The 24,455-nt window shown below is 43.6% G+C and overlaps 3 protein-coding genes across 3 annotated transcripts in view; 1 reads left to right on the top strand and 2 right to left on the bottom strand.

Moving 5' to 3' along the window:
* The window catches only part of LOC102047426 (protein HIRA), a 38,176-nt gene extending 18,749 nt beyond the window's left edge, over window positions 1-19,427 (bottom strand). The window contains exons 1-10 of the mRNA XM_055704132.1: window positions 19,242-19,427; window positions 10,367-10,429; window positions 9,498-9,608; window positions 8,606-8,696; window positions 8,003-8,097; window positions 7,036-7,131; window positions 5,543-5,703; window positions 4,500-4,667; window positions 3,818-3,931; window positions 2,007-2,077 (exon numbers count right to left, since the gene is read on the bottom strand). Coding sequence (XP_055560107.1) covers window positions 2,007-2,077; window positions 3,818-3,931; window positions 4,500-4,667; window positions 5,543-5,703; window positions 7,036-7,131; window positions 8,003-8,097; window positions 8,606-8,696; window positions 9,498-9,608; window positions 10,367-10,429; window positions 19,242-19,278 — 1,007 coding nt within the window. The 5' untranslated portion in view covers window positions 19,279-19,427. The remainder of the gene's footprint in view (window positions 1-2,006; window positions 2,078-3,817; window positions 3,932-4,499; window positions 4,668-5,542; window positions 5,704-7,035; window positions 7,132-8,002; window positions 8,098-8,605; window positions 8,697-9,497; window positions 9,609-10,366; window positions 10,430-19,241) is intronic.
* Window positions 19,428-19,869: 442 nt separating this feature from the next.
* MRPL40 (mitochondrial ribosomal protein L40) lies at window positions 19,870-22,267 on the top strand. The gene is made up of 4 exons (XM_055700827.1): window positions 19,870-19,931; window positions 20,442-20,525; window positions 21,474-21,629; window positions 21,958-22,267. Exons 1-4 carry the CDS (start codon window positions 19,870-19,872, stop codon window positions 22,265-22,267), a joined length of 612 nt encoding a protein of 203 aa, XP_055556802.1.
* Window positions 22,268-23,372: 1,105 nt separating this feature from the next.
* On the bottom strand, window positions 23,373-24,398 carry C1H22orf39 (chromosome 1 C22orf39 homolog). The gene is made up of 3 exons (XM_055704157.1): window positions 24,288-24,398; window positions 24,040-24,207; window positions 23,373-23,548 (listed from the first exon to the last, which is right to left on the bottom strand). Exons 1-3 carry the CDS (start codon window positions 24,309-24,311, stop codon window positions 23,423-23,425), a joined length of 318 nt encoding a protein of 105 aa, XP_055560132.1. The 5' UTR covers window positions 24,312-24,398; the 3' UTR covers window positions 23,373-23,422.
* Between the last annotated feature and the right edge of the window lie 57 nt (window positions 24,399-24,455).

The following is a 24,455-nucleotide window of genomic DNA, read 5'->3' as shown; positions in this document are numbered from 1 at the left end:
GCTAACCCAGTAACTTCCAATTATAGAGCTCAAAGAGACAGCGACAGTAGTTTACAGATGACTTTGTACAAAGAAAGGAAGAGGAAAGGGAAGTAGGCAGAACTCTGAAGTCCTGTACAAATTAGTCCAGCAAGACTTTAAAATATATTACATGCATCATGGCTATAGCTGTTTGAAAACAGTCTGGTGCCCTGATAGCATCACATCCAGAAGTTAGCTTGAGCACCGTGTCACTTGGTTAATCAACACTACTCCAAGTTAGAAAACAACAAAATTTTGTTGAGAGTTTTCTGTTTGCTTAGCAGACAAAATTGCCGAGCTCCTATTGACCTCTGGATCCAAGCAATTGTTCCATGAAAACAATCATGTTCAGATACTACAATGATGGATCCAAGACTCAAACTCTAAAATAGAAATAAGAGTGCTATAACAACATAATAGTATGAGATTTCTCTGAATTTACTTAGTGTTTTCAGAATGGAGCATGTTTCTGGGAACATTCCATACTATTGACATTTCAGTCATCCATTTCAATTTGTAAACAGGATATAAATTAACAAGCTTCCTAATGGTCCTTTGTCTCTCAAATATCCCACAAAACCATTTCCTCAGAAATTGTAGAATGTTAACCAGCTATTACTCCCAATGACTTTACACCATGAAAAAATGTGCAAATTGCAGATGAAGAAATAAAAAGCACTACAGGAAAACAAAACTATTCAAAGCTATTGTACAACAATAGCAGTACATATCATGAAATACTCCACTTAATGGCTTTCTAGCCTTAATCTATTAATGAAAGAAAACAGCTTTTGTTTCAAAAATTTTTTATCGTACTTCACTGAGCTTCATGGCAAAATCCACATGGCACACAGAAAACAGGTAATTATACAATTGTAAGCTTTAAAATTTAGAGCATAAAACCACCGAGATTACTATAGCTCTTAAGGCAGAATTTCAAAAGTTAGGAAGTGCTAGAATTAAGACAACCTATGTCATCAGCTGTGTGCCTATCATGAAAAAACAAAATTAGTCTTTTCTTGTACAGAACCCCTAGTTCTGTAAATCACTGGATGCATAGGTGCAGTGTATTTTTTGGATACCATTTACTGAAAGGTCTCATGATTATTTCTCCCTTAATATTCAAATCTTGCTACTAACTTCTGCATTTTTATGACCAGGCCTTATGAAGAAAGCAAGAGTGGAGAGAATACTACTAACTGCAGAAAGATTTGAGACAGCAGGCTGCTGAGAAAGTCAACACAAACCCCTAGGGATGTCCTGCAGTCTCCTGGGAAAGCTCAGCACTTGTCCTTCTGCTAAACCCTGTGGTTGGTTTCTGAGACCTGCTACACCATCAGCCTTTGTGACCCTTCAACACAGAGCAATCTACACCTTTCACATGGTGCTGCAACAATACAGTATAACTACATTTTTACTACAAAAGCTATTTGATTTAGATCTTTTATACATGAAGATCCTTCAGGCAATTCAAATGATGAGCAAGTAGTACATGTGTGTATATAAATGGGTGAGTATAGGTATAAAACATTAAAATAAAAGGACTTTCTCTTTTGGTATAGTGTGTCCTTAAGCACGAAGATTGGCCTAGAAGGTTCACCTGAATTTGTCACAGCTGTACAGTGCAATAACTTTTCATAGCTGTAATGCAGATAAAACTCAGAGTCCACCACATCATGTAATAAAACACACTCTCCATAAAAAACAACGCAGAGAACCATAACAAGTGGGAACTTATTCTATAGGGATTTTACTGCGTCATGTTCTAAATACATTACTTTTATTCAGCTTTAATGTTGCATAATCTCAAGTGACAACATGCTAGTTGCTAATGTCACTACCAAAGATGCTGCGGCAGAACCAAAATCTTCAGAAACTAATTACTTGTGTTCCAACAGCTACAATCTGTACTGTTTTAAGGAATTTCCAGTTAGTGTGCATATGTGAAGTTTGGCTTTTGTAACAAACAGCAGAAAGCAACTTACCAGGAGATGTCCATGATAGACTTGTCAAACAGCTCATGTATGACAACTAAAGGTCGTTTCAGACACGTGAGCTTAAAATAGAAGAAACAACACTCAAATTTAGGTCTAAGCTACTGCAGGTATTACCACATTAACCTCTCTCAGAGACTAACAATAGTTAACAAACAAGATCTGGCCAGGAGACAGCTGTATGCCTGGCAGTGCATCTGCAGTACCTAGTTACCTATTCCATTACAGGTTCCAAAAAGCTTTGGAGAAGAATAGTTGATGTTCAACCCTCCCCTCCTTTCTGAAACACAGACTGAACTTCTTAACCAGCTTCGCCTTTACATCATAGAACACTCTCTACCACTCAAAAAGTAGTTCCACAGATGCTAAAGACAGCTTCTATTCTAAGCTTTACTGAGATAAGGATGTTGCTAACTGCCAGCACAAGAGGAAGACTGAAAACAGATTAGTTTTCCAAGTCCTCAGAGTACTTGTCTGAGTAAGTGGAGCCTATCGAGAGCAAAGGGAATTGACTCACAATTACTCCTAAAGAGGACTTTTCTACACTTAGAAATCAGCTTAGTAATAAAGAACTGAATATGAAAATTCACAGTAACCTGTTTTAAATCAGACATTCTAACTTCTTTAATGTTAAACCAATGGACTTAATATCTATAGTACGTAGTACAACTGAAACTATGCAGAAGAAGCTAATGCAGTCTAGGACGTTTCATGCTCATAGGTTCACAGACTTAGCACAGCAGTCATCTTCAGTAGTTATTTCTTATATGTTTCCATAGGTCTATGTTGTATACGTATCTATTGATCAGCTCAGGGCAAAGACTGCCTGTAACTTTGCATCCATATAACACCTAGTATAACCTCAACAGGCACCCTACATGAAATCATAGTATAAATAGAAAGTAAAATATACCAAGTGATACTTTGATATGGGCATGCCCTGGTAGCATTGCCAGAAACAGATCTAGTGTTATGCATTTAGCGATTGATGGATAAATATCACAGTGGAATCTATAAATAGTAGATTGCAGTTAGCAATTGGTGTGTTCTGGCACAGGTTCTCTTCAGAAAGCTTTACAAATCAGTTAAATTTATTCCCTGTCCTTCACACTTGCCAAACAACCCGTCTTGCATTTATAAAATGTGAGAATAAGCTACTCTTCTTTTAGCCAGAATAACAATTTTAGTGTAGATTTTAAAGTAAAACCCAAACTAGATAATAAAAACTTGAAAGTATACTTAAAAAGCTTCATTCACTTTCAGATTCCTTTCCATAGCAGAGACAGAAGCCAGAGACTGAAGCCAGAACAAAGCAGAAAGATGGGCCGTATGTATGTATGCTCAAAAACAGCTATCCTGTGCCTGCCACATTCTCCTCGTACCCACACAAGCAAGGCTAACAAAGCTAGACTCTAAGAGTGATTAATAGATGGGTGCGCTAAATACAGAGAAGCAGAAAAGTCTTTTTCTTAAGACTCACATGGAGAATGAGTAAAAGACATAGGAAGAAAATAGGGCTGATCTATGTTTAACAACTAATGTAACACATTATTTTCCTTAACAGTTCCTCCCCCTTACCAGGGTGGCACAGTGCCACTGGCTTCTACCTGCTCTTGGCTTTAGAGAAATGAACTGCTAGCAATCTGCTTCCTTCCCCCCAGCTAATCCTGTAACAACAAAGACAAAAAACCTAAACATGAATCTAAATATAAGACTTAATGCTGTACATGTGACCTTTGTACTAAACCCTTAAGTTATCCAAATGACCACATTAGTTCAAAGGCAGCAAAAAAACCACTTACCCAGACAGAAAGAGACCGATCCTTACTACCAACAGCGCAACAGCAGTAGGGACAACTTGACTTGGTGGAGCTCCCATTCTTTTGTTTCTTCTTGAAGATTTTTGGATTAAATTTCTGTACAAACAAGATGCCCAAAATTTTGCTACAGTTATTACATTTTAGTAGAAGATCTGCTTTAAAAGCAAGTTTTCCACTTAAGAGTGAAAAAGAAACATTTCATAGAAACAAAGTCCCTAACCCAGCCTCCACAAGAGCTCTGACAAAAGCTACATGCACTTTCTTGAGGGGCTTTCTGAATGTCTTAACAGGAATGGCAAATAATATTAATTTTTACTAACAATCAAGAACCCACTGAAAACCCAAGTCACTTTAATCAAGTCACTGAACAGCTAACAAACCCAAGCCATTTTAATCAGGTCACTGAACAGCTAACAAAGTTAGTGTTTGGCATTTCTAACATGGTCCTGTACTCCCCCTTCTTATCTTGTTCATCTACATCCAGCTCTCTTATCGCAAGAGCAAGGTGATCATTTCCAACAGGTAAAGTTGAAATTTTTTTAATCACTACCATGCGTTTGCTTTACTTTGATACCTACCTTCACCTCTTGCCCCATTTACGCATAAAATTATCAGAAAGCACATATTAGAAGTTTTACTTCAGGGATAGATTACTATCACTCACCACTACTGTAACTGCCTTCCGATGCCCTACAAAATCCATGTTGGTTTTCCATCCATCTCTCTCAATGATCTGAGCAGTAGGTCCAGAATTATTCATGGCATGAGCAGAAACAAGATAGTGACCATCAGGTGACCAGCTAAGACGCAACACATGAGTTGTCCCTCCACACTGACAAAAAAAACCACCATACTAAAGCTTTAAAAGTGTTTGCAAACAAAGGATTTTTAATAAAAACTATTTAAATTTTAGATTTAGAGAACATGATTACAAGGTAAGTTTTTTGTGACTATAAATGACATTATATACAATTCTCAGCACTTCATACGTAGTGTAACTTAGGAAATCCTATCAAAAGTGGGGAAAAAGGAACCCAGAGAACTTTTTTTAAAGGGAACAAAAAGTAACTGGTTTTGGATGCTGTAGTCTCAGTATTCATCACAGTCCTAATTAGTGACAGGGCTGCAGCATACCAACTGCTAATAACAACAACTTCAGCTTGCAACATTGGCTCACACATGCATTTAGGTGTTTACAGTCTATTATGAAGAGCAACTGCACTAATCACAACACTGTAGGATCACTGCAAAACACTCCGCTCACTAAGCGCCAAGTTCTGTCCCCAAAAATTTCATCTCTTTGATCAAAGTCATCACCCTATGATGCCAGACCAAAGATCCCTCCTAAGGACTTATCTCACTTCTGATAGTGGCCAATAGACAACGAATAGGGAAGACTGTAAGAACAATGCAATTAGTGTGTCAATACTTCCTTGGAATAACCTCTCCACTTCCAGGAATTTACTTAATTGTTTACATAACCCACATAAACCTTTGACATTCACAACATCCAATGACAATAAAAGTCTCGATCAGGTTATGTGAGAAAGTAGCTCTTCCCCCTCCCCCTCCTTGAACCTGCCATCTGATAGTTTCAATCAATTTGGCACTGTTAAATTAACTTATGTTTGTGCAGAACCAGTTATTCTTACAATTTTCATTAGTTCTATAGGAATTCAGTTTGAATAGTCACACATTCTGAAGTACCTCATCAAAGGGTTTTGTGATGCTGGTTTCCAACTGCCAGTCCATGGTCCGCCACACCTTCAAACTTCTGTCGTCAGCCTGAGAGGCAATATATTTTCCAACAGGATCCCAGGTCAGCCCTTTCACCAAGCCCGAATGACCCTTCAAAGTGGCAAGAATTTCTGTGCACGTAAAAATTGAAAATGGAGAGTAGTTACCGATATCTCATCCCCTTTAGGATAGACTGTTGAAGGGATTGACAAGATCTTTTTGAAACAGCTTATTAAATATAACTTCCTTTAATGTACAAACAACAATCTATTGACCAAATTAGAACTTGTACTTATGCAAAGAATGAGATTAAAAAAAGTGGCAAAGAGAACTCTGGCCGGAATAAGGGCTGCAAAATGCTTTCTAAGAATTAGATCAGAGCAGGAAGACCAGCAGAGCCCAGGCATTTCAGAATAGCACCTCCAAGCCATGGAAACAGCAATTTAACTGGAACTTCAGTTAAACATTCACCCTTTCCTTCACATCCAAAGATTATCACAACAAATTCAGTTCACATTTGCTGCACAAAGCTAAGTCAAAGTTGTGACTGAACAGACACACAAGCCTGGCAGACCTTGTAACCTACTTCCAGTCAACCTCTTGCTTATCAGACTGAGAAGAGGCTGAGAGTACTGCACAGGCTACACAGCTAGCTTGAAAGTCTAAAAACTCCGATATCCGGATTGGAAGCAACCCTAAAATAAATGGCAATGACTAGGCACCACACCATGGGAGTTTTAGCCTGCATCATTAGGTGGTGAGAAGCAGCCAGACCAAGGCACATGCTCTCAACCCAGGAGAGACCCTTGCAGCCAGCTAAAACTGTCCAGTGTGCCGGTGGCACCCGGCAGCGTGGCCCCTGAGAAACTGAGCCCACGGGACTGGGTGAATTGCCAGCACTGCAGCAATGGAAGAAGGAAAACGACCATCAAATGTAAGACTTGAAGGCTTCTGCTACTGTGACGCTCCCCTAGTCCCTCCTTCCTACCCTTCATCATGTAAAGCTACACTGCTCATTAAGCAGCAGCATCCAAAATGGGGTAAATAAGATAGTGCTCACCCAAAGGCAAATGAATGGAAAGTCCTGTAGGTACAAAGGCAACAGGAAAAAAAATATATGCATATTATATATATATGCATATATGTAATATCAAGCTGAAGTTTATCTATTTGGGATTTTACAGATAAGGTGAAAAAGAAAATACATGCAATAATGACCTTCATGTAAAATCAGCAGCACAACCTGAATGTAGCTGTTGTCTACAGCAGAGTGGAATCCACTGCTCATTGCCACCCAAACTTGGAAGGAGGACTGACTCACCAGATCGCAGGCATGCCATCTCAAAAGACAAGACAACCCATTCCCACACAGAGATTTTCACAGTCAGCAAATACATGCATGGAGAGAAGAGTTTGTCACAAAGCTTTATATATTTGCATATCTGAAATATAAGAATTCTCACCTGGAAATTTGACAGCATTCCAGATGACAACAGTGTTATCCACACTACAGGATGCCAGCCAGGCATCATGCGGAGACCACGCTACATCCATGACATCTGTTTTAAAAAAAAAAGTTTCCATTTAAGACCTTGACAGTAACCAGAGAATCCAAAAATCTTCTTTTTAAAAAGAACTTGTGAGGCAACAATTTTTCCATCACCAAGAAATTACTATCATCTCACTGGAGTGGAAGGTAAGAAAGAATATAGCAACACTCACTGGGAGTGAGGCTCTCCCAGCTTGCAGTGTTTGATGGGGAACAAAAAAGAAAATCCACGGCAGAAAATGGCATGTTTAGTGATCATAAAAAGTACTAATGCCTCTATAAAGTATTCTGTCTTGTTTCGAATGAAAAAGCAACAGCAGCTATTACAATGCACTTGCTTTATTCCAGCACACATGAAGTGATTAAAGGGATTTCCATCTTGATTTTAATTACAGCTCAGGTCAGCAGGTGCAAAATGCATTTGAAATGATCTAGTTTATTCATCTTTTGCATTGCTCTTCAGTTATTTTTTCTAAATAAACATTCATATTCTTTGGCTAACAAAAACTTTCTTTTGCCAACCAGGAGATTATTCAATGCAAGTGTAAACATTTATTTAAATAAAAATACAGTTTAGCTTCCTTTATTCAGATTCATGTTTAAGCTAGCAAATTGCAAAACATCAGTTTCTTAGTTGCTAATTTTTCTACTACATAGTTGCTGGAAGTTTCCTACTATTACTGTCAGAAGTCACTTGTATGAAAAATCAGCATTTGATTAAGATTGACATTTTCTCCCAGATTTTCATTGTTGCTCTTAAACGTAATTACTGATTTGCCACTATATATATGTATACGTTTTCAGCAAGAAAACGTGACACTGAAAACCAATTTTTTTCCAAATACATGCAAATTATGTTCACTCAACACCTGTTAACTTACCCCCTGAATGGCTTCTGAGAATCGATACACACCTCCACTGTTCAACATTTGTAAGTTTGCTACTAGAACCAAACACAGTGCTAGGTCCAATGTACCTAATTTAAACAGAAACAGTGATCAACAGAACCACCTCAAGTTCTTCAGATTTTCTTTCTAAGGAAAATCAGGTGCACAGTACACTTCTGTTTTATAACCAGTTAGTCCTGCAATGCAAACTGAGGCTAAAATATATATATATTTTTTTAGAGAAAGTAATTCCGTACATTCATGGACATTCAATAAAATGTACAGTTTCTACTGACAGCAAAAAAAGGTAACATTTAAGATAACTCTTCCAATCTCTTCAGGAAGCTTTCTTCAAGGACAGAAGAAAATTCCTTAGCTCCGCCAAGGAGAGAGGCTGCCCAGGGAGATACGCACTCTAGCCCAAACGAGAGGAGACCAACAATACCAGTGATGTGGTGTCACAGGTTTCAGCTCCTTGTGCGCCAGGCAAAGCAGTGAGCTTACAAAAGGCCAGCACAGGGAAGACACACTGAGAGATGTGACAGAGTAACCTACTTGAAATAAAATATAAAATCAAGAAGGAAGAAACATGCTTACGCAGCTCGTTTCCACACCATAATCAACTTGTCATCTCCCCCTGAAGCCAAGTAAACTCCATTGTTTGACCATCGCACACAGTTCACACAAGCTGAAACGTAGAAAGAAAGTTTGTAAGATGAAATACGAGAATGAGTGGGTTTGGACTGGGGACAGAATTGATAATAAGTATGACTTGACAGGAGGCATTTAGGATTTAAGTGTACTTTTTCCACTAGGAGCAGTTACTCTGTCTGCCTTAGATAAATGAATTGGTACTTATCTTCCAGTAACAGTTGAGGAACTCCTTTCTTTAAAAACCCCTACTCCTTATTTAAAAAAGCTTCACCAAAAATAGCACAAAAGAAGAAAGATTAATACTCATCTAATGAAGGGAAAGTGCTTGTGGTAAATGAGGTGGGATTAAGAGTGCAAAGGAGGAAAGCTATATCTTGAAGATAAGAAGATGCATCTTGAAGAAAAGAAGGGGCAGCTTGTTCAGTTAGCCATGCTTCTTTCAAATGTAGTGTGCAATAAATCCAGAATCATTTAGAACTACAACCAATATACTTCATACGATGTTTCCTTTATACTTACTCCTCTTGCCCTTTGCTTTAGAGCTCCCCAGTTTCTCAGAGTACACACCATCAATTACTTTATGGCCACAGCTGGAAAAAGCTCATAGGAAGATTTCCAAAGGTATCTATATTTCTCTCTACACTTGCCCACATTTTAACAACATTTTCTGCTGAATATCTAAAAAAGTATATAGCCAAAGTATAAGATCACTCTTTTTTATTAATTCTTCACCACTGGACTGGGCATGATTTTTGTAATTACAAACATGTTATGTTTAAGCTTCGGAAAATTATCAACAGCCAGTAAAAGTAAAAAAAAATAAAATCTTTGTTACCTAAGTGATTGTCCATCTGACAAAGCATCTTGGGAATATTTTCATTCTTTTCATCTTCCTCTTTGAGGACAGGAGCCATATTCCAAATCACAACTTTCCCAGAATCCTGACCTGGAAGAGAACAAAAAGCACCCCCGCCCCCCCCCCTTTTAAATACATGCAAAAAAGCTTGTCAATCTAATCTCAGTTCCAGAACAGATGCTAAAATTTAGGCACTACTGCAGTGGGAACTTTGGAAATGTGAATACAGATGCCATTCTGATATAATCACACTGAGTCAGAAGTGTTTTATTTTTCTTGAAGCTATTAAAAATAAAAGTTATACAGCTTTGTTAAAAAAAACCATACTGTACATAACTGATACCAACTATAGGGATGAACTACTTACAACAAAATTGTATTTTAAAAGAGAAAAGATATATGCAAATCCTAAATTGCAATTATTTTTGCCAACAAAATTATTCATTATTGTGATCCAAATAATATTTTTTGCACATATTTGAGCTATTCCACTTCTATAATTGGATTTTTTTTGTCCCAATAGCTCTACTATTTAGCAGATCAAAAAGCCCAACTTCACATCCAGTTCCTCTTCAAATAAAGGAATTTGGCCAGTAGGGCCACAACTCAATTATTGCAGCTACTATCTCAATGATGTCTAAGAGGATGAGAACATCAGAAAACATAACCCTGCCTTCTGCAGTAAAACCAGCACTTTTCAATACATTTTAATGACTTACACAATTATCTGTTTCTTAAGAGATATGAGTGATGTGTTTCTAAAAGGATCAAACCTATTCAAGTGTTGCGAAGGCACCAGATAATTATTGTAGCCCCAAGTTCTGCCTTCTCTCAGTACACAGACATACCTTGTCCTCCGGTTGCAAACTTGGTCCCATCTGGGTGAATGTCCACTGAAAATATTGGCTTCCCTGGAATTGAAGAACAAGCAGTGACATACTGAGTTGTTTTACAGTCGAGAGAAAGCAGTAATGCAAAAGAACCGTAACTCTTCCGATCAGCAAATAACTTTCTTCTTCTAAAAAGCTGTAGTTGTAAGAATTACAGCTGACTACCAGAGTCAAAAGCAACTTGATGACAGAAGTGACAGCCTATTAGAAGTGTATATGGAAGTTACCACACCATACCAAACCAGCGATAACCAAGCACACTTAATCCAGCAGGGTATGCCAAATGCCTCAATGCAAAACAATACCACAAGGCAAGCACCAACAAGGAAAAACTGCATCTGAGTAAGGAATTCCTTCCAGGTTTCTACAGTTCATTACCTGATGACCTGAAGCAAGTTTTGGTTTAGTTTGGTTTCTGGTTTTGTTGGTTGTTTTTTGGGGTTGTTTTTTTTTTTTTTTTGTGGGTTTTTTTTTTTAAATACTCCCCAATCTCAGACTGCATCTTTTGATCACACAATTACCTGTCTCAGATTTAAATTCGGTTGTTAGGAAACTCTTCTACCCAAAGACAAGCTTTTACTTTTATGGCTTCCATATAGACAGAAGAAGACTAACCAACTCTACTATTACTCTTAAATCCTTCAGTTCTCCTTATGCTACAACTTTCAGAAGAAAACTAATAATTTTATGAAAATGTAAACTCTGTAACATTTAACAGAGTTGGGGAACAGCTTCGGAAACCAGACAACCCTCAGCCTCAGCCTATTCTGCTCCAGCTACTGGATCACATACGCTCTCCTATATGTTCACAATTCTTTTAACCTTTGCAGGAAGGGAAGGAAGAGGCGAGCAGTAACCTTACTGCCCCCTTTCAGTGATGCTCAAAGAGCTACCAAGGATTACTTGGAGGAACACGCACGTGACTTCCACATTCAAATAATTTTTGGCAGCAGGCCCAACCCTGTCAAACTGGAATGCTTCTGCAAGCAAGATCACACACATGACAGTATAAAATAAGGTAGTTTACCAAACAGCCAAAAGAACTAGTACCCACGTACCAAGATTACTTGATAGATTTTCTATGTATGTCAATTCTTGCACTGTATCTTCATGGTATGTTAAAAGATAAATGACAAAACCTGGAGAATTTATCCAGTGATAAGTTTTATGTTGCAACTGTAGCATCTGAATTCCTCAACACTAAATTGCTAAGAAAACCCTCATCCAAATATCCAGTACTTCTTACTTTTTGAGGTATATGAGGTATTTTGCTTCATGTTAACTTTGATTTTCTTTGATTTAACCTGTTTTAAGGTCTATTTTACTTGGATTTATACTGCAACGCTGACATGTGATTTCCCTTAAAAATTTTACAGGCAGCCAAGCAGAGACCTTAAGTACAGTAAGATGGCACTCAACTTACATTCCTTCCAAGCACTTTAGACCACATAAAACACATAAGCTGAGACTTAGCTGTGGCTTTTCTTCAGTTTGTTGTGCCTGATTCCATCTTCTGTTCTGTTACTCTGAATGCAACATACAGAGCTACGCTGAATATTTAGAGAAGCACAGGCAAGAAACAAACATTTATTTTGCCCTTCCCAGGATGTGCGAATTAAACCAGTGCATCATTTGAAATCCTTTCACCCACTGAGACTTTGGGAGACAGGTCATTCTGTAGACCTCATCGGTGGAAGAAGCTACCTTTCCAACCTGCACCAACAGTCTTGGGCAAGAAGACTTCAAATTCGCCATGAGACATGAGGAAGAGAGCGCTCCTTCCAGGAAGGCAGTTACTTTGAATTGTACTAACCTGGCTCGTTTTGCCTATCTGTCATTCGCACCAACAGGAAACAGTCCCCCACCAGATCAGAACAGTAACCTCTAACACAGGGGCATCAACAATCAGGAGGAATTACAGTTTCCAGAGCCAGCACGACACCTATGAACAAGGCTTCAGGGTTTAGGTGGTTTGTAGCTTAATAATACTGTATTTAAAATTGGTTTAACAGACACAGCCATCCAATTCCGTGCTCCAATTCCAGCACTCTTCCTTCCCAAAAGTCTGCATTAAAAAGTAGCTGCGACCAAAGCACACACTGGTCAGTTTTTCTGACAGGCACACTGGCTTCTCATTACTCAGGGCAAAACAGATACGCTATACATTCCAAAAAATTGTGAGGTCATTGCACCTGCTGCCTTGCAAAAATTACGGACACTATTTTCCCTTTACTAGGCGTTTAAAGCTATCACAGCCTCTCCAATTTCTGCCTTATCTTAAGAGCGCAACTCTAAAGGAGCAGTAACATCAGCTCTCTTCCTCCTTCTGAGCAAAGTTTCTGCACAGATCCACAAATGGAGTTGGTGAAATTTAGCAAATTGTTTTACTTACGGAGCCAGAGGTAACTTAGCTACAAATTCACCAAAAAAGCTTAACATTAGTCACACCAGGGAAAATGTCCACCTGGCCTGGTACTCTGTGTTCAGAAACCAGCAGCAGATACCTCCCTAAGGATCTGTACTATGGTAAGCACACAATGCTTCTTCCTGGGACAATCTTCCAGCTCTTGACTTCTTGAACCAGAGGCCCTCAACAGATTTTTCTACTATGAATTCAATCAGCCATTTCTCAGATCTTCAGTTAACACTGACAGCCCCTAACACCAAGGGATCTACCACTCAGCCATGGACTCTGTGAAGAACCACCTCCTCCACATATCCTGCACCTGCTGTTATTTCAACACCCCTTAATTCCTGTACAGGAGAACAACGAACAAAAATCATTCCGCATCACCCCTTCTTCTGCCGCTCACAACTCTACACGTGTTGATGATCATCTCCAGCTCAGTCCTCCCACTCCCAGCCCAGAGAGTCCCACTCTCCTTAGTCATTCCTTGTACAGAAGCTGTCTCACACTTTTGATCATTCTGGTCACTCCGCTATGAGCTTCTTTCAGTTCTCCTGTATTTTATGACATGGAGGGGAACTGGCATCGAAGAGTGTTCAAACACAAATGATCCATGTATTTATATAGTTGAATACTGTTTTCTTTTTAGATCTTTTCCTAGCATAAATCTGGGTTTCTACCTAATGAGCACTGAGCAGATATTTTCATAAATTACTATAATCCTAAAAACTCAGACCTCTGTGGAACTTGTCAGGCCACACAGCATTATTTTACGTGTGAAGCTTAAAAAGGGTATGGACTTTGTACTCAGGAAAGGCAGCAGTAATAAATGAAGCCCTCAACAACTCAAGTCTCCTACGTGGCACAACGGTGATCCAGGAAGGGATCTTATTCCACAGGTAACTAATCTTACACAATGATCTGCCCAATAAACTTGGGCTTTTCCACAAAGTTTGCCAGTAAGTTTAAAGCACAGTGACTCGTTAACATGAGGCCTGACAAATTAATCTCCTATAAAAGCCAAGTAAATATTGTTTCCATCTGATGGATAATTCCTAATAAATTGGACTAGTTTCATACGTCTCAATCTCACCAGCAACGTCCAGATGCATCCAGTAGTTGCCTTTAAAGAAGCATTAGTTTACTAAATTGAATTCCAAACTTCTAGGAGTTTGTACAGAGCCTTCTATTTTCTGTAGGCAGGAAATCTGCCCAACTACACCCAGGCTCAACCTGTCACACCCTCTTCTTAACAGACATTCTGCATTAAGAAAATCCAAACAGCAACTGCAAAATGCCATGTCATATACTGGCACAGCTGAATACTTGCAAGTCAACCTGGATGAAATACTATTTAAAGGTCAATCTGGATTTTATCTCAAATGGCTCTGGATATTATTCCAAGACTAGGGGGTAATAAAATTAAACACAGACTGTTCGGTTATTTAGAGCCCATAGTTTTCAGTCCGCAACACTTTCACTGTGCTCTTCTGAAGTAATATTATTAGTGGAGGAAAGGATAAACTTCAGCTGACAAGAGCAAACCAAAGAGGGAAGCAACTACTTCAGAATTAGCTCAGAGCCACACGGCATCAGGATTTCATTCCTGGCTCTGGATGAATGACCTGTTGGTGAAGCAAAGCACAGCAGCTTCCCTGTTTGGATGCCTGCAGGGAACAGCAACTACTGGATATAGGAACCTGAGCTTCTACCACTTCAGCTAAAAAGATCATTCACATCCATTTTGCGGGTAGTAGTAGAGCTACCGCATGTTTCAGCGCCAGAAAGCGTGGAGACTCACAGTGGTATAATCCAGACTAGAGAAGAGCTGATCTGGACCCTTCAGCCACCCTCAGAGTTGTAGCTTTACTATTTATCAGAAAGCAGCACATCAATGTCACAAGCAATTCAGTTCCCATCTGGCACAAACGCTCCATGAAGTTTCAAGGCAGTTTTGTTACATACTCATATTCAGGAGTACAGACATAGGTGAAACGCACGTGGAGTTCATAGTGGCACGTCCAAAGTTTCAACGTTAGCGGTAAGAGGCACTTGAGAGCTAATGCACCAACTTGGAAAGGGAAATCTTCCCAGTGCCCTGCCCCAGACCTGTGTGCACTTTTCTTGGCTATTGAGAAACCCAGAGCTTGTCATGACAGGGGTAGGACAAGGGAATGGTTTTAAACTGAAAGAGGATATATGTACATTGGATATTAGGAAGAAATTATTTACCGTGAGGGTGGCGAGGCACTGGCACAGGCTGCCCAGAGCAGCTGTGGGTGCCCCATCCCTGGTGGTGCTCAAGGCCAGGCTGGACGGGGCTCTGAGCAGCCTGGGCTAGTGGAAGGCGTCCCTGCCATGGTTGGAACTAGATGGTCTTCAAGGCCCCATCCAAAGCAAATCATTCCATGATTAAAGTTGATTACTTAGATTTGAAAAAAGGAACCACTAGTAAAGCTACCTGCTTATGAACGTATATTAACTCTTCCATGAACTAGAAGGAATTCCTTTATGGTTTTAATAGGTTTGCTCTCTATACTTCTGTGTCTTCCCCTTAAAACACAGAACAAGTTCAACAACCATTAGATAGTTTGCCCAAGTAAACCAAGACTTGTATTTGTTTCCAGTTTTATCAGCCTAGAGATGTCAAATTATTAAAAAAAACCAAACCCAAAACAACAACAGAGAACAGATGAAGCAATCACAGGACAGAAATTTAGCAAGACAAAGTCATTACCAGGGTAATTTTTCCTCCAGGGTACCATTATCAAGGGAATACCATTTACAGTGGTGGACAACTGTCACAGGTTCAAGCTGTGAGACTTGTTCCATACTACCTGTAATTTATATACTGATCACACACACTGGGTTTTTTCCACACTTCCTTCACTTTCTCAAAATAACAGAGAAGGAGCCATTATTTGATAGCAACCGCTTCCTTCCCCAGGTCCATGTCTTTATCTGATTACATTATTAGATCCTGTCAAAAAACGCCAAAAGGCACAAGGTCCCTGTTTCAAAGTGACTGAATGCTTTCCCATGCTCCTAACTGGAAACGTGTTGAACTTCCTAACAGTAACCATACAACAAAACAAAATTTAGGCGATACTAAGCAGTAACATTCAAATATAACATAGCATGTTTTAAGACATTTTGCCCTCTTGTAATAATTTCTTAAAAAAACCCCACAGTTTAAATTATTGAAGCTCCCAGCATCACACTGCATGAGGAAGAAAACCAGGCTCCTTAAAAACAGAACACCTTATGATAGACCAGATGTCCTGTTGGAATATTTGTTTAAAGAACCCAAATACCCACTATGTACTTAAAAGAAAAACCAATAATGAAACAGGCTTGGAACAAAAAGTTCCAAGCAAGATAATTCAAGCCCAAGGAAGAGGTCTCACCTTTAGAAAAAATATACCAGCTGAAATAAAAAAGCAATTTTAAATATTGCAGCATTTTTGTTTGTTATTTAACTTTAGGCACTAATCAATGAAATAGAAAGAAAATATTATGTGAATTTCTACCACAAGATGAATGACTTTCTATTCATTTTGCTTCCAGCCCATCCGATACATAACATCCAACATGACTCACAAATCAATTCAAATATTTACATTCCACCATTACAGCTTGGAGAGATAATAAACTCTGTGCCCGTATTTAAATAAAACCAGGCTCCAATTTCTACAAGTTGTTATATGTGAACAGCACCTTGGGGTTTGCACGGGTTTCTCAGCACAGGAAAGGACTCCCTGCAGGGCCCAGCCTTTGCCCGCATTAGCCCTCTGTAAGCGCCAGGGCTCCCAAACCCTTGTGCGCCAAATCTATATATACAACTGTCAGCTGCGGGGTGCATCTTTCACAGAGATACTGAATGGGAAACTGGGAAGGAGAAGCGAACCACACCATCTGTATCTTACAGTCATCTGTTCCCACCCCCACCATTAGATTGCACTTTTCAATATTATTCCTTGCTCTAAGTCAAAGAAACATGGAAGAGCACAACAATGAGAATTTCATGCAAAATCTAATAAACTCATATTAAAGGTGTGAAAAGCTTACGGAAGATGCATCTGAAGAAGAAATATTTCCACTAAGCACTCAGAAAAAGTGACATTAAGAACTGCAAGACAAAAACCTGTAGAGCCAAATGTGTTAAAGTGCTTTTACCATAAATGCACAGCATCTCGGCTGAGCAGCACACAATTCCCAGGTGTACTGAATTTCCCAACTATGACACCAACTTCTAATGTCTATTATCTCATGGAGAATGTATGCCTGTAAGCACCATTAAACTCATTCTAGTCCCTTCAGCCCAAAACTGAGTGGGGAGAGGGAAAGGCTGGAATAACAGCACCTTGATCACCATGGCGTGTGGAAGAGCCAGTCTTGCTATCGGGACTCTCGCTCACAAAGCAACAACAGTGAAGCAGCCTCTTGTGCACGTGGAGAAAACAAAGAGAGTGAGAATTATCACGATGAGTCTCCAGCACACACAGTATAAACGATCTTTACCCTGTTTCTGGAGGGGTTTCAGAGCAAACAGGCAGGCCCGTTAAAAGTGATAGAGACTACCTCCACACAGCGATGCCTGCGGGATCCTGAACGCAGGTATGTTAAAAGAGGCTGACTAAACTCACCAGTTTTCATCCTGCACTCCTTGCCCCCAGGATAAGGACACATAAATACTATGTAGTCCTGTATACGCTAGCAGGCCTTAAAGTATTTTACAAATGAAGCCAGTGATGAACGCCTGTTTTGCAGGTGGAGAAACTATGGCAAAGCAACTTGTTCAAACTCATCCCAGCAGGACAGTGGCAGAAACGGGAATAAGATTTGGGACAATCAAGGCCCTGTGTAATGCATTAGCCACTAGGCAAAGTATCACAGAGCTTCATAAACGGAGCCTCGCTGCAAACTGCTTGGCTGAAGACTCTTTCCTGCAACGGTTAGAACTATTTTAAATTGCCACAGACTTCAAATACACACTCATACCAAGAGATGCACCCGTTAAAGAAGTGAGGAAAGAGGTGACAGATCTACTGTCTGTGACTGGCAAAGATTTAGGCTGAAAGTTTTCATTCAACTGCTTGTAAGTGTGCTCCCACTGAAGATCCAGAGAGGCACAGGACAGGCTGCCCACAGCCTGCCAGAAACTAAGACGTAAATGCTACATTTGTTTAGATTAACCAAGCAGAAACATAAAAAACATCTCAAATACAGTACTTTCACATTTTTTCAGTTCACTACAACCTTTTGTTAAAAGCCTAGGTCCATCTGCTGACCGTACGGTCCCTGGAGAGCACTTCAAGTAAAGATGCGTGCAAATAGAAACTTGAAGCTTAAGTTAAAGTTCTTAAAATCTGCAGCACGATTACAAAGACAACAATGCACACAGAAAGGCAGCTGTGAAGTTGCACCTGTGTTTTTGAACTCGAAGCACACTTTTCCCACTTGAATAAGATGGTCTTTGACTGGGTTTTATTCTAGATACCAGTCAGCGAGATGAGTCGCAACTATTGACATTTATAGCAGGGCATACAATTTGCAGTTGAAATAAAGCTGTACCCATGAATTTGAGAACAAAAATTGCATAAAGAGAAGCGAGCACTTCATGTTAGGGCTCTTCTCACCGCTTTGTCAGGAACACTGCTTCAGAAATTCCTCATAAGCGGTGTAAGTATGTAACACTGATGCTATCCTGCACTGGCCACGCTAGGAAGACCCACAGCTTTCTGCCGGTACCCACGCTCCATTCGGGAAGCGCCTGAGCTCACAAACCTCTACAGCACCGCCAGAGCAGGGGCAGGCACGGCCCACCGCTGCCGCGGCTCACGGCATCTGGGGGCTTCAGCGCTCAACCTGACCCAGCAACGTGGGGCCCCCGCGGCGGCACCGGCCACCCGCCGCCCCGTGGCTCAAGCTGGCCCCCTCCAAGCCCCGGGGTGCGCTGCCCAGCGTGCCCGCCGGCAAGGCGAGCAGCGCAGCCCCCGCAGCCGGGGCCGACCGTGCCCCCAGCAGCCCCCGCTCCCTTCAGCCATCTTCTGGGGACCGGCCGCCGGCCCGGCCCGCTCGCCAGCCCCGCTCGGCGCCCTGGCAGCCACACCGCCCGGCAACGCCGGTTTCGTTTCCGCCCCACTGCCAGCCCCCGGCGTCCGCGCAGCCCCCCGGGACACGCCGGGGGGAAAACTTGTTGCTGCCGCCGCCACCTGCCCGCGGCCGGGTCCCCGAGCACGCCGCGGCCACCCCACCCCGCGCACGGCGGGCGGCGGCCGCCACGGGAGCCGGCCCCCCCGCGTTCAGACTCGCGGCCCGCGTGTGCCGCGCCCCGGGCCGGCGCCTGCCGCCCCCCGCCCCGCCGCACCTGCCCGCCCGGCCCGCGGCACCTGCTGCCCGGTGGCGCGGCCGGCCGCCCCTCACCATTGTGGTTGACCCAGGTCGGCTTCAGGAGCTTCATTGTTCCCCGCCCGGGGCCCCCGCCGGCCTCCGCCCTCGGGACCCCAGGGCGGCTCCGCCCGGGCTGTCTCCGCGGCCGAGCGAGCGGCGGAGCTCAGCGGCCGCCGGCCACCATGGGCCCCCGCCGCACGCCGCTCTGCCCGCCCCCTCCGCCGGCCGGAGCCGCCTCAGCGCCGCTCCATGCCTCGGCGCCGCCCGTGCCGCAGCCCCCGCCGCCCGGCCGCATCCCCCGCTCGGCTCCCGGCGGCTCCCGGCAACGCCGGAACTCGGCGCCTGGCAACCGCCTAACCGGCCCGGCGGGAAACAGCCGCCCCCGAGCCCCAGCGTTCCCCCGCCTCGGCCGGCGGGGGGCGAGATCCCGCGAGGCGCCGCGGCCCCGCCCCCGGGGCGGGTGCGGGCGGGCGCCCCCTGCCGGGCGGAGCGAGGCAATGTCGGCGGGGCGGGGCGGAGCCGGCGGAGCGGGGCGGGGCCTTCCCTCAGGCCTGGCGGCGGGGAGACCGGCCGGAACGCCTGTGGCCCGGAACAGGGGAGGCGGGGCGCGGAGCGCGGCCGGCTGGGAGCGCGGGCGCACCTCTGGCAGCCTGAGAGAACCATGTTGGCGGCGGCCCGGCGGCTCTGCGGGGCCTTGGTAGCGCCCGGCGGCGTCCGGCTCAGGTAGGGCTGCGGCGGCCCGGCCCCGGGGGGAGGAAGCCCAGCGAAGCGCTCCTCGCTGGGGGCGCCCTGAGCCTGCCACCCTTCCCGGGCCCCCCCCGGCACGCGGGGTGTGCGGGCCCGGCCCCCGCCGGGCGGGGCCGCTGCGATACCCGCCCAGACCTGGGAAACGGCGCCTCCTCCTAATGTCACCGGAGGTGGTTTTGCCTCTCCAAAATCAGCCCTTCAGAGAGGCTGTTATCAGAGCTTAAGAATTAAATTACGCTAACCTATTCATACATCTTCAAAATGTATCTGCTTCACCTCTCCTTACCTGCTGGATTCATAACAAACAGCCCAAATTCGGGTTTTATTACTTTACTGAAGGGTTTGAGGTTCTCATCTCTGGGTAAACGCTGTATACTGTCATGAATTAAGGAGCCAACGCTAACTGGAAATTCATTGTAATTTATGAGTAATAGCTCTTGTGCATAAGTCAGTCTCTCCTCATGCTTTATGTTCATTTTCCTTCAGTTCGTGGCTGCCCCAGACGGCTCCATCCCGAGGGAGTCACTGGCAGACTTCGCTGCTGGCGTTCCAGGCGTCTCTCCCCGTGAGGTGAGCACAACTTCCATGGGGTTATGTACAAGTGTTTATATCCTTAGGGGAACACCAATTTTCCCAAGTCCAAATTAACTTTGAACTGTAGATGTTTGCTTTTAAGTCCTGTGGTAACCTATACAAGTAGCACTTTATGCTGGTGTGTAGTTGTATTTGGTTTCTCAGCTGCAGAATGTGGTTGGAGATGTTCGGATTTACGCTCTGCTCCAAAACTCCCTTTGGAGCAACGATGCAAATGAAAGCCTAGCTTAACTGAAAGTAATTCCATATGAAGTGCTATACTAGACAGCCTGCATTTATGTATATGTTACCTTTTGGTACCCATGGTTTGTTTTGATGCAGCTAGATTTAAAATATGCCAGTAGCTATTAGGTACCATTGGAGAGACTGCTTCTCACCGTAAAGGTTTTTCAGTCTGCCAGGCAGGAATGCTGTCCACAGGTCCACTGTGAGGATTAGTATAGATGCCCCAGTATCTTGAGGATATTGGATCTGTGTGGAGGATGACAGGAAAGTAACATCTGCAGCCTGACTTTGGTTCCAAATGTGGGAATTTTAGAAGCATGTGTAAAACCACTTGCTCTCCTCTTTAATGCAAGACAACAGGTCTACTTGCAGATAAACGGATTAGCTGCTCTGCTGTACTCTGAGCCAGTGCAAAACAATTCCAATTCAATTTTTGTGGAACTTGCTCAGGTCATTCTGATGTTCAGCACAAAACAGGAGGTTACTTTCTCAGACAGGTACAGTTCTCCCTGCAGAAAATGCCTCGTGACATGTTAGTGTCTCCTGGAAATCACATTACTTGAATAAAGCTAATGGCTGGGACTTCTATTAGGGACCAAATTAAGCAATGGGAAGGAACAATCTTTAGGAAAGTGGATGCTGCTGGCGTTGAATTAAATGAGAAAATATCTTCTTTCGTTCATGTAATTTCCTTTGTAGAGCACAACCAAAGAAGAAGAAGAAAGTGGATGTAAAGAGAGAGCAAGCACAGAAAGATCGTATGAAAAAGAAGATTAAAAAGTTGGAAAAAGCTGCCCCAGAAATGATTCCAATTGAGGATTTTGTAACGCCACTTAAGTACTCGGATAGCAACAGGTAAGTAGGACTGTCTTTCACCATACGCTTGCATCCGTGGTAGAAACACTTCTAATTTCTTTCTCCGCAAAACTGCGATATAGTGCCAGCCTTGGCACAAAACCTTATCTGCTTCTACCAGGACAAAAACTTGGAAGGCAAATTTTATTTGCTTCTGCTAGAAGCAGTGAAAAAACAGTAACATGAATTTCCCATCAGAATGACTGGAAGACCTCAGACACTGCATGAATGAAACATATTTGCGGGGTTTCTTGTTGTTTTGTTTTTTTTTCTTGTTTTTCAAATTTGCTCTTTGGGGTGCAGGCTATTCCTCCATTATCTTTATCAGGGTGCGAAGCCTTCCTGCTCTGTCGTTTGAGGAAACTGAAAGAAGAGTTTTGCTTATGAAGAAGTGGTGTTTGTTTAAGCAGAAACAAGGTAAGGCAGAAAAGAAAGCGATTCAGACCCTTGTAGAAGCTCAGCAAGAGGCACTAAAGGAACTGCGCCTTGAATCTGAAGAGCTGTATCAGGCAGCAATCAGACGAGATGAGGGGCTTTTCCCCTTTGAGAGAGATGGACCTAATTATACCCCATCGCTTCCTGGTTATGATCCTCCTGAAGGAAAATGTGTTGATATCACCAAAGTATATACGCAGTGATGGGAGTTCGGTGTTCATCTGGCATGAGCTACTCAGCTGACTGAAGAAGGAAAGAATGGAGTAAGAATAAACAGCTCCTTCTGCAGGTTAAAATACTGTAGGTGTGTGACTGTAAAAAACATAATGAAGTATCTGTTTGTTTGATTTTTTAAAATGGCTCTCTAGCTAGTTAAGACACCCACCAAAACACTACCTTACACTCGTGCCATGCTAGAACAAGACAAAGAAGTAGTATTTCACAGAGTGTATTTCTGGGTTTACATCTCTCATCCCTCCCTATGCTCCCCAGCAGCATTTTTTTTGTTCTGCATAAACCGTAACTTGGAAGATTCCTATGCTAGGAGGAAAGTGTCACAGTCACTGCCTCAGTCTGTACCATAAGGGTGGCGGCAGCTGACTGCCTTTCTTTTCAGACTTCGGTGAAGTACTTGTGCATCTAAGAGGGAAAACAAATGGAAAACATACTGTTGACAAAGCCAAAATTGTTCGGTTTTTTTAATATATTGCCGTGTAACTATTATAACTAAGTTTCTAAGGGTTTGCCCTAAAAGAAAATGGATCTCTCTCTGTTCATGTAAAACCTTTATTCTTGCAGTAATTTCGAATACTGCCATCGACAACACCCCACTGTTTGACAGCTGTTCCACAGAGGGGCAGGGTTGCAGCTTCCCATGCAGCTTAACCCATGACAATCGTGAATCTGGGAAATGCCTTTTAAATGCCAGTGGTTGTGATTGCTCTGAACTGGCAGGGAGGAATCCCAGCTTGCTTTTATTTTCCCATCTGGCGAGCCTGAGGTGGGTACCTTGTTCCAAAAGTGCACAGCATCGGCTGGCAGGGGAAGAGGTCCTTGTCTAGCAAAAGGAGCTAGATAGCATATGCGCTAACGTGGAAGCTGTCTGCTGAGTTGCTGAGATGAAATCCTGAAGTGTAAGACAGTAGTAAAAGATCACAATCAAATCAAACACCTCAGTTCTCCCTTTAAAAAACACCAGATGTTTCAATAAATTCTCAGTATTTTTGAATGAGTACTAAATTACTGCAGGGAAGAGCTGTGGCTGTATAATTTCAAGATGACACGGAAGAAAAAAACCCGACACCAGCATAATTTTGCATTGTGTATTACATGATTGAGCAAAGAGCAAAACAATTTCTCTAATTTGGTTTGTCTTTGTCAAGTGGAAGATACCAGTCAGGTGGTGGGCTCTTCCTGAGCTTCCACACTGGAGCGTGTTTCTGTTTTTCCATAACTCGAGCTCTTTCACTGTTGCACAAAGCTTCCTGAAATACAGGAGGGAGAAAAATAAATAAATTACCACGGTAGTGGTAGATGGTCCGGTCTTCAAGAGCTTATTTCCTGCTGTGACTATCTGAGAGAAAACAAGCTTTAGCATGCTTAAAGGCAAGTGCCAAACGATCTCTAAATGAGCCAGGATGCAGGCTGTTAGCTGTGTCCCGTTTGCGTTCAGCCTCCGACTCCTCCGTGCTGAATGGAACCGCCAGAAGCCGCACCGGGAGGCTGAAGGCAGCTGAAGGGCTCCGCTCCTCCCGCGCCCCGGGACTGGGGCGGCTGCCCTGCCGCAGCCCCCGGACGCTTCTTTGCCTGTATGGGCGCAGCGCTGGGCGCGACGAAGGGACCCCCTGCTGCCACGCAGGGTACTGACACAACGGCGCGCAGGAGCCGGTGCAGCCGAACACCATGAGCGCCCCCGCGGGACGGCAAGGCCGCCCCAGGCCCGGCAGGGCCCCCAGCCCCCCCGCAGGCCCGGTACCTGGGCGGCGGCGGCGCGGCCGCTCTCCCAGGCGCGGCAGGCCTCGTAGTCGTCCCGCCAGCGGCCGCAGGCCGGCAGCTCCCCGTGCGCGTAGTAGTGGTGGAAGGCGTGGCGCAGCCCGCGGCAGTGCTTCCACTCCCACCAGTAGTCCTCGCACGGCCGCGGCGGCTGCGGGCGGACACAGAGGCCGGGCTGAGCCGCGCCGCCATGGCGGCCCCTCAGCCCCCGCCGCCCCGCACCCCGCTCACCCGCCAGCTCCCGCCGCCCGCCATGCTGCCCGCGCCGCAGGGCCGCCGCCCCGCAGCGAATCCCCGCGCCGCTCTGAGAGCGCCACGGCCCGGCCAATGGCGAAGGGCGACACAAACACCTGCCTCGCCGCCCCGCCCCCGGGCGCCATGTGACCGCTCCGGCTGCCC

This window comes from Falco cherrug, chromosome 1, assembly GCF_023634085.1.
Source record: "Falco cherrug isolate bFalChe1 chromosome 1, bFalChe1.pri, whole genome shotgun sequence".
Lineage (NCBI taxonomy): Eukaryota > Metazoa > Chordata > Aves > Falconiformes > Falconidae > Falco > Falco cherrug.
Note: the sequence above shows the minus strand (reverse complement) of the source record. Positions and strands in the feature narration are given on the sequence as shown.